The 19,657-nt window shown below is 42.3% G+C and overlaps 1 protein-coding gene across 1 annotated transcript in view; it reads right to left on the reverse strand.

The window, feature by feature from the left end:
* Positions 1-19,657, reverse strand: part of LOC128456932 (neurexin-1) — an 83,439-nt gene that overhangs the window by 53,001 nt on the left and 10,781 nt on the right. The window contains exons 4-12 of the mRNA XM_053441369.1: positions 15,214-15,643; positions 14,165-14,548; positions 13,085-13,288; positions 9,590-9,616; positions 4,881-5,000; positions 4,413-4,794; positions 3,199-3,389; positions 1,964-2,137; positions 1,168-1,287 (exon numbers count right to left, since the gene is read on the reverse strand). Of these exons, the coding sequence (XP_053297344.1) occupies positions 1,168-1,287; positions 1,964-2,137; positions 3,199-3,389; positions 4,413-4,794; positions 4,881-5,000; positions 9,590-9,616; positions 13,085-13,288; positions 14,165-14,548; positions 15,214-15,643 (2,032 nt within the window). The remainder of the gene's footprint in view (positions 1-1,167; positions 1,288-1,963; positions 2,138-3,198; positions 3,390-4,412; positions 4,795-4,880; positions 5,001-9,589; positions 9,617-13,084; positions 13,289-14,164; positions 14,549-15,213; positions 15,644-19,657) is intronic.

Here is a 19,657-nt window from a genome sequence, read left to right on the forward strand (position 1 = left end):
CTGGGGGAACGCAACTTTCTGGCAGTTATCCACAAATTATCCTCAAATAACCCCCCTGCAGAGTTTACACAGTGTAATGTCCTTTCCCCTCTAAAAACACTACTGCGAAAGCAGCACATTTCAATAATGATTACCACAAAGGCACAATTGTTGCAGTTATTCTAAATGACTCTGCAGCAAATGAAGCTTAACTCGCCATGACCACTGGACCAATGAGCTTAATGTTAATCTCTTGCTATTATAAGTATGAAAAGCTTCTGGTAAAAGTCAGGCTCCATTATGCTGGACATAGAGGACACTTTATAGTGGAAGAAAGCAGAGCAATCAGATTTGAGATTTTCTTTTTGAAATGTGGTGATGTCTATGGGTCGTGGGGCAATTGATGTGAAAGTATCCACTCAGTTCCTCGAGCTAGAAAGACAGTACATCACCCTGTGGTCTAATGCATGAGGTGAACAGTTAATGTCAGTCTGTGTGTGTCAGTCTGTGTGTGTCTTTGTGTGTGTGTGTGTGTGTGTGTGTGTTTGTGTGTGTGTGTGTGTGTGTGAAAAGTTAGAGTGTCACTTAAAACTTACAAGTTATTGTTATTGGAATACAAATCAATCAAATACAGCAAAAAGGTGGTCAGTAATTGATGTTGACTTAATTATTATCATACAATAGTACTATTATTTGGGGTTCTCTTGCATTTTAGTATAAAAAAAGAGCGATCATGTTCTCCTGCTGTCTGACTTACGTCAGTTTTGTGAGAGCAAATTAATCTTGAATGTTGCTTAACTGCATTCAGGCCACATATGTTACAGGAGTAATGAAGAAAAACGAAACGCAGCAGTCAGTTCTGCTAAATGTTCCTTTTGCTTTTGAGACATTACATATGGTCAGTTCTTCATAACAGTAATAATCACAGATGATAATGTATCCTGGCCATAAGTAAAGATTTCCTATGCAAAAGCTTTGGAAACCAAAGTTGGAGAAACTTAGATAGTTTGATGTAACCTCGATATTAATCTCTCAATACTACAGCCTTAATATATTTAATTGTCGACCATTTATTTAATAGTGCGATCTGATCATTATCAACGCTTCCATTGTGTTGATATGTTTCCTATTAAAGAGTAAAGAGTCCCCATAGGTCCAACCGCTCAGAGGTAATAAAGCTGCACTTACGGTCACTGCAGAACGGCCCCCCGTAGGTGGTCATGGTGCAGTCGCAGGAGAAGCCCTCCCACAGCTGCAGACACACTCCCTGCTGGTGGCAGGAGTCCTCTGTGCAGGTGGTGCTGGGACCTGCAGAGTGTGGGCAACAGGATTAACATACGACATCTACTAGGTAGCAAAGCACAGCAGATCAGGAGGTAAAGACAGAGAACCAGATTGTCAGATAATTATTGGTGCACAGTCACACTCTCAGGAGGAGCATTGGGAAAACTCCACTCGTGGTGGAGAGCCTGAAAGCACCATCGGGCCACAGTTATTTTCCACTTATCAAATGTCCTCACTGATACTGGTATAAAATTGACTTTGCCCATTCCTATTCCAATGTAGAAGAAGCCTTTTCATTTTGGAGACTCCGTGAGTCGGACCTTTGGGTGCTCTCATGTAACTGTTGTTTCTGTTTACTGTTGAATGAGCGGCGACCGGCAGAGATTATTTGAGATTATTAGGATTTGGCAGAACTCAGTGCTTCACTGATGTCTTTTGTTGTTTGATTACGAGACAACAAAAGCAGCTGGATTTCTTGACTGCAGAGTGATATTGTTGCATGTAAGCCTGTGTAATGAGAAAAAAAGAAACCACAAAATGTGTTTACTGGCCAATCATGGTGGAGTTTTCAGCAAAGTAGTTTCATTTCATGTGAGGTTATTAGTTTTCAGTGAATCTGGTTCCATCTATGCCCTGGATGCTGGGTATATTACGAAATCAGATTAAAGGGATGATAAACGGGTGTTTCACACTTCCTCACCTCCGCAGCCGCGCTCCACCTCCCCCACCTTGTAGAGGGCGTCTGCCAGCAGGTCGGGGAGTCTTCCGTTCAAGTCCACAGATGCCAGGCAGCCCTTGTATCCTTCCCGTGACGCTATCAACCTGGGCAGGCTGCTGTACATGCTCTTCCCAAGACCACCGACGTACAGCTCCCCTGTGACACAGGAAAAATCACATGTTGGTGATTGTTCTAAAACACAGGCCGGTTCACATAGTAAAGGGATAAAATAATTATGTGTCATGGTAATATGCTAATTCTAGCATTAATACTCAGAAACTAGTTTATTAGGTAGACCTGAATACATTTATACAGATTATTTTAACTGTGCTGCCTTAAAGTCATGGATGGGTAAATATAGTCTAACCCACATGTGTTTTTGGGAGGAAGGTGCTAATACTATTAGTAGGTAGTCAAGAAGTTCCAATATATATACAATACATATATACATACATTTTTTGGCAATGATTCCTAAGATGTCCTTATCAAACCCTTATGAAAAGGAAATGTAATTGAGACTTGATATTTAACAATTTAACCATACATTTTTATTATAAATAAAAAGAAAACACAAATATAAAACCAAATACTTAAATCTTAAAATTAACAAATAAAACATTTCTTTACGTAATATGTAAACATAAATGCACAAGTGTTAGGCCTATGCCTTTTTTAATCTGTAAAATAAAAGTATTATCTGCAAACGCTGATACAGATATGTCTGTTAAAGGCTCATATCAGCTGATCTCTTATCAGCCAACCGATAAATCAACTGGGATCCAGAGTTAATATAATGATATGGTTAAAATATCAAGGTCATACTTATAGTGAGGGTGTTGTAATGGCCGGGATTACATTCAGAGGTGTTCCTTATATTCTGTCCTCCTCATGTATGTAAGGACAAATAATTTAGAAACACTCATTAATTTAATATATGGTCCAGTGACCTCAATAATAAACAGTTAATTGAATTTATGCATTTCTGACAGAGTCAGCAAAACTGAACATTATAAATTCCAGAGCCCATATCCCACTTAATGTTGGTGCATATTAAATATAAGGAGTTTAAACCTTTACAAAGTTAAACGTCAGTCTGTGTGTGTATTCCTTTTAGAGCGATATTAGAACACTAATATAAAATCAAAACTCCACAACAATGTCAATTGATCATTATATCCGCTAATGAATTGGTTTGTTCAGAGGTTCAGATGAGTTACCTTTTAAATCCAGGTTGCGTGCTCCGTTGGTGTGTTGTGTGACAGTGCGGGCATCAATCTTCAGGATGTGCATATTGTTGTTGTCGCGGGAAATCACCACATTGTGCCACTGGTTGTCGTTGAGAGGCTTGTCTGAGTTTCCCTTCATTAGTGACGGCCCATTTCCCAAGTCAAAAACGTAATGGATGTACCTGGAGAACAGGACAATACAGATGTAAACATTCAGTATTTCTCACCTAGTGTCATTTCTCCATAGTTAACATGACATTTACAACACGGCATTAAGGATGATTGATGACATAATGTCATGAGGATAGAAAAAGAAAACTTCTGTCGTGATATGCATGATTATTACCTCCGACAAGATGGCTACATTTTCACTGGCTTTGTTTGTTACATTTTTAGCAGGATTACGCAAAAACGAAAGGACACATTACCACAAAACTTTGAGGAAGGATGCATTATGGGTCAGGTCCAAGTTATTTTTTTACTTTCTTTAACATTATGAGATACCGTTTTTCCACATTTTGGTTGATTTCTCAGAGATTCATTTATGGATCTTGATGAAAAGAAACAGGCATGTTTAGGGGACTGATTTAGATTGCCTCTGGATTCAGAGGCAACGTCCTTGGAAAACCTGGTACACTTCACAGATCGAAGCATTGCACAGCCTCAACACTATGACACAAGCGTTTGAAGAATCATCATTTATTAGTCTGTGCTGTGTGAGAGCTTCTCGTGAAGCAGAGCTCCCGAGCTGAATGAGGCCCGCCGCTGACTAGTTACTGAGAGGACAACGAGGTTTGACTGTGGGATGCTCACATTTATTTGTGACTGCGTCAAGTTGGCAAATGTGCTCGAGTCGGTCTGAGTGTGAGAGCGACACTGGTTCAGTTGTAACAGTGTCTACTGTGCACTCAGGCTTCCACTCCGTGCTTCTCTCCTTTTAACAAATTAATTCAAGATGAACAAATGTTTTTTTTGCGTTTCTCTTCAGTGCTGCGGGCTGACGAATTCAAGATATAAATCATGATTATGTAATTTTAAGCCCAAAAAAGAGGATAAGCTCATTTTCAAGTGGCTCGAGTATTGCACTGAAATAAGATTATACGAGTACAAAACGAGGTATAATTGTTTTTGCAGCAAAAAGTCCCTTGTATCTTTCCTCAGCCCCAGCCTGGTTGCACTGCATGCACATTATAACCAGCCCTTACCCTTTCACCATCTCCACCATGATGAAGTCACTGCCATCTCCAGTGTTGTAGAGGATGAGGCCGTCAGGGCTGGTGGTCCTGAACTGGAAGAAAAGATGCATGGAAGCGTAGGCCTGCAACGTAGAGAAGGCCAGGTAGCTGGCCTGGGTCACAAAAGTTACAGGATTGGCCACAATGTGCCTCATGCCGAATCGAGCATTCAGCTCGCAGAAGGAGATGTCTCCGTTCTTGCACTGGTCCAGGTACAGCATCCCATTGAAGGAGAGGGCCTGCAGATGGCCGATGAAGTTGGAGGGCACCACCGAGATGAAACGCCGCTCCGACATGATCCCCGTCTCGATGTTGTTGAACTCCAGGCGAGTGTGGGCGCCGGTCATGTGGCCTGCGGAGCAACACGTGAAGGTTAAATCACAAATACCTTTCAACATCTTAACTCCTGCTACCACAGCCCCTTCATTCCCCAGGTACCTTCCACAGTGACATTGTCCACAGAGAGCTGCAGACTCTTCCCACGCCGCGCCACCTTGACCGCGTGCCACTCGTTGTCGTTCAGCTTGTCGCCAACCAGGAGCACCTCCGGTCCCTTGCCTGAGGCGTAAACAGCATCAAGTGAGAATCGTAGCTAAATCGGCTCAGAGCACTTTTTCCACACGAAGCTCTCAACATGAGCCGCAGTCTCTCCCCAGGGTGCACAGCCTACATTCACCTGCTTTCAGAATCAAACACACACACACACAGCCATCAGGATTTGTATGCAGCTATTAATTTGCATTCGTTCAATACACACTTAAAGGAGAAGTGCGACACGTAAATTAGACGGGTAGCTCTTATTTCAAAATGATTTTTGTTGTAAAATCGTATGATGCATGCTTCTCTTTGCAGTGGCATTTTATTGATGTCTGCTGGGGGGATTATATTAAGTCTTATCTTGAGGCTTGGCCCCTACATACAGCTTTTCTGCACCATCCTCTGCATTTTTCTGCCGGTTTCAAAATAGGTCACAGTGCAGAGGCTTGCCACTGCTGCACCGTCATCCCGAATCAGTGGCTATGCAACAGGCCGACACGGCAGTTCAAAGGAGTTCTGACATCGCTTGGGAAACTAATTGGCCATGCCTAAGCTGACTTCGCCTTTAGGGGTTTGTCTGTCTAATTGAGCTCAGGGTGCAGGAGAGTTACAGGGGACGCACAGAGGGCAATAAATGGAAAACATCAACGGGTTTCCAAACACTTCACTGTTCCTTCCTTGGGGAAATAAAGCGGCAACTGGGGAGGGGGGCTTTGTACTGGGCTGCATTTCAAGCGTCTTTACAGAGCACCGCATGACACCACCATCCACCTGCTGAATATCGACTACGCACACCAGACAGATCAATGACAGCCAATCCCCTCCACATTTGATGGGTTTTACTTGGGTAATGAAAAAAACTAAGCAGTCGCTGGAATCATGTCCGACAGTAAGACAGAAATGTTTAGCTTGTAAACATCACCAAAACACAGGTACGGACAGGATTTACTCCAATGAAAGAGGAGAATGTGGGATCACTGCTTGTTATCTGTGTTTCCGGGGGAGCTACTTAATGTCAGCGTCTAAACCCAAACACCTAGATGAAAACAGAGTGAGGATTCTTCTAAGGAAAGTGGGGGATTTCTTGTTTGTGGTATGTATATATATTACATTCCTCACATGAAAATCTGTTAACAAATCTCATGGAGAACTGAGGCCCATGTAAAAAATCGGCCTTTTGTGTCTCCTGAGGGGGTCTGGCAAAAAAAACAGGGGCAGATCTAATGGTGGGGTAAGGGGGGCACTGGCCCAAGCGGAATTAATAATCCCCTGAAGTGCCCCTGTTCTGTTTTTATGAACAGAAACTAGTCACTTCCTAACAATACATTTATGCAGTTTTATCCAATCAGGGTTTCATCTGCATTGTATATCCGATCTGGTCTAGTGTGCCTTATTTGCATGGGTGGAAATATGAATAGCCCCACTAATGCCTCTGTACTGAGGCCAAATAATATCATCGGGGTTCAGGACTAATCCTTGAATTAAAATAAAACATACATAATTATTTGATTGTGATGTGTATTTCATATTTATACATAATAGTTTTTATTTTTCTTTCTCGGTTATTTTTTTAATCCTATGTAAAGTGTCTTTGAGAAACATTATAGTTTGGCCCCTTAGAAGTACACATAGTAAAGCTGACTTCCTGCTGTGTTCACATTGGCGCAGTGTAGAGTAGTGGGCAGTAAAATGGTGGATTATAATATGTATTCACACAGACACCTGACTGTAAACCTTTTGAAATGTGGGCTCCATTCAAAGTATGTGCACTTTTCAAGTTCTCTGGAGAGCGAGCTTTGCCTTTAAAGGATCTATTTTGTCCAGTTTGATCTCACATTATTATTGAAACAAATAATTTTTTTCAAACAAGGAGAATTTCAAGGGGCCCGGTGCTCAAACAGGTCAGCAGTACGGGTGAGCCGAGCCATTGAATGCAGAATGTGCGTGGTAATCTAAGCATGATATGGTAATTGGGGTAATTTTGCACAGCGTACGCCTCATTTCCAGAAAGTGTGCCGTGTACCATTATTCCCCAGATTCCAGAGAATTACTCATGAGCACCGCAGCAACATTTGTTCTTGCAGCTATTACCCTCCCACGGCGGATCCAGCGGTGGACGACTTCCAAGCAGCTGCTGCAGACGCTCTACCTCTTACCTTCATGAGATCTGCTACTGTACCTGTACAGGAAACGTCCTCGGTGAAACCTGAAGACTTGATCCTACACTCGAGTTGTAAACTAATCCTGATACTCATAATGAGTCTATGGTGCAAAGTGTAAGTCTCCCCAATGACAGCGCTCACTAAATAGTGACTGTCTGAATCGTTTAGGCCGATAATCCTGCAATTTTAAATTTGGCTCCATTTGCTGTTAACCGTTATAAAATCCATTAACAAGCCATCCATCATCACATCTGCAGTATTAAGCTCTTCAGAGGCCACTGACGCACCACGTATAGTGTAATTGATCAGGAAGGTGATTCATTTTGACACAGGAAAGTGGAGATACAGTTTGCATTTTCTGCAGACTGTGCATGATGGTACAATGCCATCTGGTGGCAGAGGAGGCAATGAGTTGTCAGATATTTGAGGAGATAAAGGATACGAAGCCTTTCTTCCAATATATTTTTTATCTTTGCTATTAATTCACTTATTAATCGGCATATTTTATTTTCTAATTAATAAAACAATGCTATAAATCGCAGGTTGGACATTGAATTTACGGAGACAACACTCTCTTCTTTCAAAACATTCCATACACACACATGACCCCACACACACTACTCACCTTGATCAGAGAAAAACAGTGTCATCCATTCAATTTAATGGACGCTTGCTTGGGCTCATACATGTGTCGTAAATCTCTAGTAACAGCTAAAGTGTCCCTTTTTGCTTTGCAGCCTCTAAACCTTCGGATCAATAGATTGAGATGAGACAAATTTACAGTGTAGACTGTTGGTTATAGATTTTTCCACACGTGTAAAGTTAAAATATGTGTGAGAGAAACAGTCGCTGCAGCGATCATAAATACGATCTAACGGCTCCAATATTCAAGCGGCTGGAAAAATGAGCAGTTAAATGTTTTATTTTAGAGAAGCCAGGAAATATTCATTCATGAGGAGTGGAAACAAGCTTTCAGCCAGCACTCGATTATAGCGATAACTTTTCATAAGCCTCCTCTGTATTGGATGATCTGTATCAGAGAGCCGCTCACCTCTCCACTGGCAGCAGCTTTTTATCTGTTTCTCACCCCGAAACCTAAACTCAAATTGCCTGTCGCTCGCTATCAGGTGAGAGCAACAATCTGCATCATAAATTCCCACATCATCACGCCGCGACCCCAAAGTACCTCTCCATTTCACCAGAGCGTAGGAAACCAGTAAAAATCCATCCCGCTAATACGGAGGAAGATTTGCCGCTGGCGTTCATCTGCCTTTTAATCAATCGAATTATGTTTGCTCATTTAAATTCATGAAAATGCATTTGATGGATGCTTTTCACTTTATGGTCAGGTTTCCCGGACTGTTCTTGAACTAAGCCATTTTTCATGTTGAAGGATTTTATACATTTCATACATTTACACAGTTTAGTCGATCTGCGTTTCCTCTGCATTATCTGAGCTGGTATAGGGGGCTTTTTACACAGGGGCGGATGCAGAGGTGGAGCAAGGGGTCTGCTAGGCTCCTGTCCTGTCTTTCTTTTTGTTAATAAAAAAGAGCAGTTACAATACTAACAATAAATATATGAATTTGCTCAGAATTGTTATTTCCTATGACAGGGAATGATTTACAGTAAATGGGCATCTCATAACAGGAGTTGTACATGGATGTCAGAAATATAATTGTCTTCTCTTTGTAAATTGTGGTACCGTTATGGCCCCGATTCAAAAAAATCCTCTGGTTCTTCGATTAAACCCTTTAGTGCATAAGAAGGAAGGATAACAGCGACTGACTTCAAAGATTCCTCATTTAAAACATCTGATGTTTGGCTCTTCTTGAAGAGAACATACCCTAGAAAAAATCATCTGCAACAAACTATTTGCTCTCACACTTTTCAACACACTTGTCTCGTACTTACCTATCGATCAGATATCAGGCTAACCTTTAAATGGATCTCCGCGCTGCCACCGCACTGTGATTAACCACTAATGAAATCCATTTTTCCCTCCAAACTGAGACCAAGCACTGCTTCTCTGCCTACAAATTACTGTTGATTGCACTTGAACTGGATTGAACCAAATTATCAGATGTTCGTCAAAGGCAAATAAATGATGGTGTTATTGGCAGCACTACAGCATGTCAGATTTGATTAGAACATTATTACATTGCAATTATGAGACAATGTGGAATTTAGATTGTTGCTGAAATGTGCTTTCGATGAGCGCAGTGCGGAAGTATGCAATTATATTGTGGCGTACAACAGTAAAGGATTATTCTTGTTCTTATCTTTGAGATGAGCAGCGGAGCAGCAACAGTAAACAAGGAGAATTGTGGGGCAGAGTAAATTAATTATGTTCTGTTTCATAAGGGAATAGAGCAAGAGGCACATGGTTACACCACAGAGCATGTTCTCGAAATCACGTTAGAGTAAATAATCAGAGGAGACACTTACTGAGATTACAGTCTATCCTGATACAATCTGGTGAGAGAGAGAGTGAGATGGTGAGATTAAAGGAAAAAAGAAAGAAACAGCACAAAAAGAGGAGAATATTTCACATCCTTCAAGGTACATTCTGCAGACACTTCAGTGCTTTTCAGAGCCCACCATCCGGGGACAGCCTCGAGAGTCTAAACCGCCACTTTCCTCCCCACAGCGAACATAACATTAGAGAAACCGGGGGGACGTCGAGTGAAAGAAAAAACCTCAGCATGTGGTACTGCTGGCACTGCTGGAAGGACAATAGAGCGGATTGAGTTTGGATCAATAAGAGTTATGTTGGCCATAAAAGTAGAGGTGCACCAGTAAACGTATCTTAGCGTCGGTATCGACTCTTGACACGGCTGCATACGTTTCAACAGGAGCAAATGGATTTGACTGTTTCTGATAGTCTTTCTGATATGTGCTTTGGAGTAATTCGGCAAGCGTGCACTGCCGTGAGGAAAATTGTCTGGCACAGATAACGGCAACGAAAAAAAGAAAACCTCTGCCGGCTCTGCGCGAGGTAATGATGAAAATTTAAACATCTGAAATAGAATAAGAAGCAGCACATTGATGTTACTGCAAAGAGCAGGTGTGAGTGGCGACTGAACAACACGGCAATTACAGGAATTATGCACAATCTGCAATAAACGGTTTCTCAACAGATATAATCATCTCAGCTTCGAGACAGATCATTTTCTGAGTGTGTTTTCTTTCAATATTGTGTTGACGTCTTGTTGACTCAAGTATGAAATTCTCGAAATGAATAGAGTGTATCTCTCATAAATGAAAGATTTTATTTCGGCAGAATTTACAATTTATTTAATATCCTCTATGAAATCGCACAGTTGTAGCCCCAAGTACCTCTGGCAATCCATAGCACAACATTTAAACATTATCGGTGCCATATTTTAATACGTCATCTCCAAATGGCTGATATTTGAGATGTCTCAACATAAAACTCCTTTATTTCACTATATATATGAACTTGATCTAAATACAACTGTCTATCAATGAAAGCGATGTAAAATCTCTCTGAATAGCAGCGTATTCACAGGGTCGTAGTGGCAGCTGAGCTCTCACTCACCCAACACGTCGGATTGCCTCCATAACATCATTAGAGATGCATAGATTCATGCGGGTGATCAATTTCACTCAGATCTAGGGAGAAAGTCCAGAATGTGTGACTTTATACGTCTGATCTACTTTACTGGAGAACCTCTACTCAAATGGCCGAACCTTGTTATTCCCTCTTGAACTCAAACCGCTGTTAACTGAAGTCTCCTGCTTGTTCTGCAGGCCTGATGTTAACACATTTCCCACGTTAAATACAGAGGAAAGAGGCGATTTGCACAACCTGCAGCCACAATGAGCCTTACACCATGAAACACATGACAACAGCCGCTAGCGTTTTCTCGTGTCTGCAACAGCTAATATTTTCCAAACCCATCTGCAGTATTTAATTATTATAGCCTTAAAATGGATTCTTCTACCCATCAGTTCCATGTATCTGAATAATGCAATCAATTTATTCAGCTGTACATGAATATATTGGTGTAAGTCGTGTGGCTGAGGAGTGCTCTCGAACTGTCAACCATCACAGAGCAGTGGATACAGACAGCCAGAGACCAGAGTGACTTTCTAATTCACGTGTGTGTGTGTGTGTGTGTGTGTGTGCGTGTGTGTGTGTGTGTGTGTGTATGTGCGTGTGCGTGTGCGTGTGCTTGTGCGTGTGTGTCCTATGTTCAGGGAAGCAACTTTAAAGTGGACAGGGCCGTGAATGCGAGGTGAGGGAACTACAATGGCCACATCCACGGCACGAGCAGCCTAAGTGGTTATGTCTCAGCATAATGGCGGATCTGGTCCCTGACTGCCTTCTCCTTGAACTGCAGACAAGCCATTGAAGGGCTGAAAGAGCTGAGATGGTCAGGTGGGACCTGACCAGTGGATGAACTGAGAGAGAGAGAGAGGGGGCACATAGAGAAAAGGCAGAATATATATACACACCTACAGTTGCTTAAAAGGGTACTTGAGTTTGAATACACCTCCATATAAATTGTTTGTAAAGATTAATGTTTTCTTGATAAGTTGAGTTTTGTATGGTACCTACATGTTTTTATTTTCATTAAAGAAAGCACAGACTGTAAATGAAGATGGACGACATGACTGGTCCTGAAAAGGGAAGCCACAATGTCCTGATCACCACCTGGTGGCTGGCTATACTATAGGTCATTAACCCCGCCTCCTCCATGTTAGTGGATGAAACGATTACCAACCTAAAAAGAGAAAAGGTTCTCATCCACATTTTGACACACCACAGTAGATGAATGCTCAAAGTGCATAACATATAACAACGGATGTCCTTATTTGTATTCCGGTTGTGAATCTTTGCTACATCTCCTCCTCCTCCCTCTCAGTCCCTGTCAGTTTCTATCTGTCTCTATATGGTCAGATTTCCAATAAAGACAAAACTATCCTACATAAAAATAATTCTACTAGACGTTATAATATTATCTATAAACTAACCTAAATGTAAAATATCAATATGATTATTTTGTATCTGTTTTTCTTATGCATGATGCACGTCAGACCTCAGTGTGTTGTGGTGATTAAAATAAGGAAATCCTTTATTGATCCCCGGGGGGGAAATTTGGGTATTAATTAACACTGCATATAAACATAACTTGTTTCACTACAAGGACAATCACGCAGTGTCCTTGAATTTGTCATTTAAGAGTAATATTTAATTTCGGGATTGAATCCAGAAGATATCAACATTTTTCATTTTTTAATCAATCATTTTAATTGTTGATACTCTGCAAGCATCATGATAAACTGCTGCCAGGGAAAAAGTGCGTGTCCCAAAAGGACTAATTATATCTCTCAATCCCATCCATAAATGAAGCACTTGTGAAATCCAAATATAAGTTGAAAAAAATATTAATTTAAATGGAAGTTCAAGTTCTAATTGATAAAAAAATTTCATCTACCGTTTGCTGTATTTAATGTTGTATGGAAATTATTAAATTAATCAATACCGAAGCTGTATTTACTTTAAAAAAAATATCTGTTGGGAGCAGAATATGCTATCCAGGGAAATAGGCAGATTTTAATTTTAGTTTTAAAAATTGTAATTACTTTATTTCTTATAATTAACTAACCAACGAGTAGCTGATAGAAATAATGTTGAAAATGAAAATTAAATCTTTGTTATACAATAACAACCTAATTGACTAATTTCCAGCTCTATAGATTTAAATGGGATACATTGGAAAAAACCTGGGGTCTTTTATTAAAGATATTTGCTTTGCTTTAATTTTTTTAAGCAACTGTAGTTATTGTATATGTGTGTATGGGTATGAGAGAGTCTGAGTCAGAAACGAATAGGATGAGAACTCTTGCTGGGTCACACGTCCTGAAAGGTCAAGTAGAATTATCTGCTGGCCTGTGCAGCAGCAGCAGCATTACCCAGGTTCACAGTGAGTTTGACTCTGCCTCCGTCCAGCTCCAAACGCAGGGTGTCCGCTGACTGGTGAGACGTGGTGGCCATCAGCAACCCAAAGGCCCTCTGGGACATGAAGCGCAGGGACACGTCCTCGGCCTCCGTGTGCAGCGTCCTTGGCAGCACCACCTTCAGATACATGCTGCCGTCATAGCTCACCGTGGTGGCCTCTGCAGGTTTCAGAAAACACGAGGCATTAGCACACAGTGAACACCAGAGGGAATCACAACAGCAAATGAAAACCACAAAGTGGCATTTATGGTGTGAAACCTAATTTCTCTTAGAGCTTATCTCAGGTACACCGTGATATAATTTCAGATTGCAGTTTTCATCAGCCGCACCAGATGGCAGAAACAGCCTGGAGCATGCAAAGACAGCAGCAAGATTGCAGCAGCAATCAAATTTCTGAAGGATTTATACCCATCATAGCGCAATACAAGAGGGATTTCCATATATCCCTCATGCTATTAGCTGCCAATAGATCTGCATAATTTGGCCTCACTGTGAGAAAACCATCTGCATGGTAAATGCAGAGTGATTCCGGCCTGAATCACTCTGCCAGAGCGGCACAGCATTTCTGAAGAAACACACATCACACTCATAACCTCATGATACTGACACTTCATTAATGAATCGCTGCACTGTAGGAAAATACTGTAATTTATTTTGAATCAAACACTGCTGAATTTTCTATTGTCTGTATAATGTCTCCTCGACTGCTTAGCACAGGAAAGAAGAGGTTGTTTTGTCCTGATATCATGGTTCTCATTTGAATCGACATGACATCATACAGCATGTGGATGATCGTGCTGCAGTTGCAAATAAAATAATCATTGTTGGCAGGTTTCAGCATTAAGGTTTGATAATGAAATGTCTTTGCATCCACATCTTTTCATCTGTGCAGGCACTTTAAAGCCACTATGCTGCTGGGTTGATAAATAAAACACTGGCCAAGGTGTGTTAAAAGGTTTGCAGCAGCAATTCACCATCACCTATCATCCCCCTCCACCACCACCACCACCACCATCCTTCTCATGAAATCTCACCCTTATCACAGCTCAGACCGAGGTACCCAGTGCCATTGCAGTCACAAATGTGGCGGTTCCAGCCTTCTCTGCAGTGACCGCCGTTGGGACACGTGTCTTTGGCACACCGCGTGTGAGTCTCTCTGGTGCAGAAGCTGCTGACACCTGTGGCGCTCTGAACCTCCGCCAGCCTCCACAGGTTGCGGCTCTGTCCGTCAATGAAGAGGTCCCTCACGCAGCCAACGTAGCCGAGGCCGAGGGAGGCGGTCCACACCTCAGGGGGCAGCATGAGAGCTTGGCGGTCCTCGGGTAATCCTCCGAGATACATGTCCCCATCTAGGTCGAGGATCTCGCTGCCTTCATTAGTGGCGAAGGGGATGCTCTGGCTGTTCACGGAGATAAAGCCTGTAGGGCGGGCATCAGCAGTGAGTCAACCTGGACTGATACAACATTTTTGTAGCTGAAAATGTAGACAGGTGTGTGTGGGTTGTGCTAAGTGAAAAGTGAGAGCACACTGTGAGAATGAGGAAGTGGGCACCGGCCTCCGCTTCTTGAAAAAGACAAAGAAACTGCACTGCCAGTCTCTGGGAACTGACACTGCAACTAAAGCTCTCTCTGGAAAGTTGAAGAATTAAATGACAAATGTGCATTGTCACATCCGCCTGAGAAGGAGGGAAACGTATTTATAGAATTGTGAAGGAAGCAGGCGAAGACAATGTGTGTAATCATTTTTTGCCTCCAACTAATAAGGCAGACATTTGGATTGCACTAATAAGGCAGACATTTCCTAAGTTGAGGTGTGTGACCGCGTAATTGGCCACTTGTGAAATAGGTTAACACAGATTTCAAAATGTCATACATATATTATAGCAACTAAAATATTGTTCTAATTAAATCCTAATATGCAACCACATTTTTGCAAGGATGTGCTGATGTGACTGTATCCGTGATAGCATATGGCAATTTCACAGACTGGAAGCTTTTCTGCACCACAGCTCAAACTGGAGACACGGTAACAGAAGCAGACAGGAGGCTCCTTCTGCCTCCACAAACAGCCTGGATTATCTCACCGTTGCGCCCTTTCCTGTGGAACTCCACGTGGCACCACTCGCCACCACTGAGCCTCACGTTACTGGCTTTCATCTTGATGCTGCCAGAGCCCATGTCCATGACCAGGTAGAGCAATCCATCCAGCAGCTCTATGGCGAAGAAGTCGGCCCTGGGCTTCTTGTCGGGCTGCGTTCCCTGCAGGCTGCCGTGACTGAACAGCAGCAGGCCGCTGGGCTCTGTCGTGCGGAAGTCGAAAGATATGGCGCCCGTCTTCTTCGTGTTCCACCTGGGCAATGTCAAGTAGGCCGACGGCGTGTCGAAGGTGACCGGCTCCAGGGCCTCCACGTTCTCGCAGCTGAATATCAGGTCCCCATGGATGCTGATCCTGGAGTCCTGCTGCTCCGCCAGCCGTGACAGTTCCAGCCTAAACTCATTGTTCTTGTAGACCACCTGATAAATGAGAGAGATGTCACAGTGAGAAGACAGTTGGAAAGAGCAATTGATTCAGTGCAAAGGTTGACTATGGCTCATTAATGCAAACCAGGATCGATAGGACACAGTAACGTCCACAGGGACGAGCATCTGCAAACACGTCGAATCCTCCTCTCACTCAGAGCTGTGACACAAATGTCCTGAGGCTTTAATTCCCAGAGATGTGTTATATAAACCGGCATCTTTAATTATAAAGAGGAAGCTTGTAAAACTGAACACTTTGTATTATACTGCTACTCAAAGTCCAGACATTCTTCTTCTCAGCATCTGGGTTGGTTGTTTCTTCTGGACATTTCTGCTTTATCACACAATACTTCAAAACTGTCACGAGAAAGAAAAGAGCTGAAAAGTTTAATAAATTCAGAAAATGCATTTAGATTAAGACGCAAACATTGCAGGCCTTTAGCTGACTCACTTCTGTTTGAGTGATGTGGAAGGGAGAGAGGTGGAATCGACAAGCGTCACACAATTATTTATGGTCGTTATTTAAAGAGGTTAATGTAAGAGGGCACACGTTTTCCCTCTTGTGTGTTTTTCTTTTGGAGCTCGTGATGCAGAAGCAGCTCAACAGTGAAGGAAAAATCTGATTTAACTGCAGCGGCTGAACAACAGACCTCCCACTGCCACAGTGTCTGTTGTGGCTATTGATTTGATATTCGAGATCAATCACAGGAAGCGCAGAAAGCCCCAACCCCCATTTAAATATACATACTTAAACCAAATACATGATATATAATACCCTGTTGATACTCAAAGCATACTTCAATACAACGCCCGGCCCGGCTTTTCTGTGCCGACGTCGTGTTATTTCCCACTTCCTATATTCCGGGCTCATCAATATGCACAGCAGGAGACAGCAATCCTTGTCTCATTTTCTATCAGTGGTAAGTCACCCCGAGCCCACTGTTATCTGCCACATCACTCTGCGACCAGCCACTGCCCGAGGTGACGCACCACACTGCACGGAGGACTAACAGCGGAGCCGAGAGGCAATTTGAGCCAATATCACACTTCACACTGGCTCAGTGTGACTAATTAAGCAGTGAAATCAGATGGTGAAACCGACCATCGAGAAAAGGGTGTAACACGCCGTTTTTCAACCGGGAAGACGGCCACTCAAAGCATCACAGGCATTGTTTAGAAACTACAGGAACATTGCGTCTAACAAAAAATGCATCGATGGCTACAGAACTGCAAGCTGTGACCTCCACTAGCATATTCTATAATCCAAAAGGACAATACAGGAAGTGGAATCCTATTTCACCACTTCAGTTGGCTCAGGACCACGAGGATAACACACGTCCAATGTCGACTGACAAAGTCCCAAAGAGTCGCGCGTGCTCAAGAAGTGAAGAAAACAGCAGCCGGAGAACGCATGACCTTCTCTGCTGCTCACACATTCTTCTTAGCCAAATTGAGAACCATCTCTGAAGCCTTAAAGCAGAGGAACCTAATGATGTTGTGTGTGGGATATCCTGTGGGCACACACACTGCAGACCAGGACGACTTCAGAGACCAATTCATCTCTCCCCGCTCGTATTCGTAGTCTTGACATTCGTCTGAAAGTGGCCATTATTTTTTATGTACCTGATGAACCTGATGGCCTCCACCCAGCAGCACTCACATCTATTATCATGTGACGTCTAAAGAGATTAGTCATGGCCCAAGCTCTCTGCGTGCAATAAGATACGTCAGTTATCCCGCTAAATATATCCACTGCTTATACAATAAATATGTTAGGAGCTTCTCACTCATTTTAAATGAATATGTATGTCTTTAGAGTTTTGTTCCCCTGGTTAACCAGCACACTCACGGATCGGGCTGGGACTAACCCGCCTTTGAACCGGGCTCCTGGATTTTAGCTGGCGGGCGGATCACATTTGATCATCTCTGCCCCTGCCGCCGCTCACCCTCTGTGGCGGGAGTCCTCCGGTTTGTCATCCCTTCATCGTCACTCGATATCCTGTCATACTCCGCGTGCCCACAGCGAAATCTGTGTGACACAGTAGTAGTAAGTCTGAACACCACCACCAGCAGCACCGCCGCCCACAGAGCGGAGGTTGCAGCGCGGAGACTAACAATAACCTGTCCGTAAATAACAACTCATTTTCATTTCAGTGTATTCACGCTGCAGAGTAATTATGCAGCCTCTCCATGTAAGAATCATCGAGCAAATGCTTGAGTGCTTTCATATGTTAATTTGCTTAATTAACAAATTCTGCTGAAAGTGTAGCACACAATACTAATTACCTCGATGTATTTACTGGAGAGTTTAATGGACACAATTATATCGCTGCAAACTTCCATGCTCACTATGTGCTACACATTTACATAATGCTAACTAGCTCATGTTTATAGCACCTCACCACTCAACTTTAAGTCTGTTAGAGCATGTTAACTAGAGTCACAATCTGTAGAGCACATTCCTCCACCAAGGCCCAACAGTCCCCTTATAAAACAACATTTAAATTCACTAGATCCAGATTCGTATTAGGATCTGAATTTTTTTTTTGAAATATCAGTCTTCATCGAATGAATTATCATCTGAGACATAAGTGAAAAGGTTGAAAAACGCTTAATATCACAATGTTAAAGTAAGTGAAAAAAAATTCTGGAAGCGTCCTGTCATCGGGATACAAACCAAAGTTTTATGCATTTTTCGGACCCCTACCACATCTTTCCACCAGGTGTCCTGGTAATCTGTCCAGTACTGTTTGCATAATCTTGCTAAATGAATGATAACAGACAAACAAATGCAGACTAAAACCTAACCTCACTGGTAGATGTGATCTACACATAATTTTTCCAGCGCTTTGGTTATAGGCCAAAGAGAAGTTTTAACCTGAAGATGATGGAGGAAAATTCCAGGTGAAAAAGTCCTTAAAATATTATTAAATAATAAACAGTTTTTGAGCCATGTTATTTAAAACCACAAATGTCAACCTCATGGTGGCGCTAGAGGAATTATTAAGGGATAAAGTCTGCATTATTCATCCCTAGGGCACCACAAACATTTGTCCAAATGTCATGACGATCCATGTGATAATGGCCTAGACATTTCAATCTGGGCTGAAGTGGACATTAAAACTTTCTATTAATGCGTCATCATGGGTCTGAACTTTGAAACACACATAACTTGTTGTGAATAAGATTCACCACTCTAAACACATTCTGTTCCATTCAACGATATTCAAACGTGTCATCAATCTACTTTTAACAGGGCAACATGACCGTGTCTTCGTAATGCGTCAAGCTCCGACTCTCACACACATTGAAGCCGCTGTTCGTTATGCTTCGCTCTACAAGCCGATGCTGTTACTAGCTTACTCAGGTTATTTCTACTCTGTGCATTGAGCATTTTGTGTATCCCATTTCTAAGGGATGCGTCCGTTCTGTCCTTGGCACTTTATGCTCACGGCTGAATCCCATGCAGCCGGCCAATGGGCTTCAAGTGCAGAGCTTAATACCGGTTTATAAGTGTTTACGGAATGAATGGCTTTAACTCTTTTGGTCGCAAGTGTCTCTGAGGTAAGAAAAGTTATTTGTTTAAGTCGGGTATTGGCCCTAAAAAAATGATATACACTGTGATGTCCGTGCACTTAAGTTCCACCTCATTGAAACATCAAACTACAGCTTTTTTTTATTGATGTCTCCTCCAAATCCCTCTTCAGGAAGGGGAAAGAATGTCTTACTTTTTCATGCACACAGCACATCATTTGCTTTTTATGAGATTGCTCACTTCATTAAAAATTTGTGAGACCGGGCTGGAATTGGGCATTAACCCATAATTCATTGCTTTGCCTACACTAATTTTATTGCAAAGTACATGATCTTAACTTGCTTGCTCAAGATAATCAATGTGACAGGAACAGGCCGGTGCTGAAAAGCTTCTAAAATGTGAAAGTGGAGATGGAAATTCAGTTCAGACTGTTTCAGGGATGAACCTGAGAGGATATATCTGTTTCTAACATA

The sequence above is a fragment of the Pleuronectes platessa genome, chromosome 15, assembly GCF_947347685.1.
Source record: "Pleuronectes platessa chromosome 15, fPlePla1.1, whole genome shotgun sequence".
In the NCBI taxonomy this organism is placed as follows: Eukaryota; Metazoa; Chordata; class Actinopteri; order Pleuronectiformes; family Pleuronectidae; genus Pleuronectes; species Pleuronectes platessa.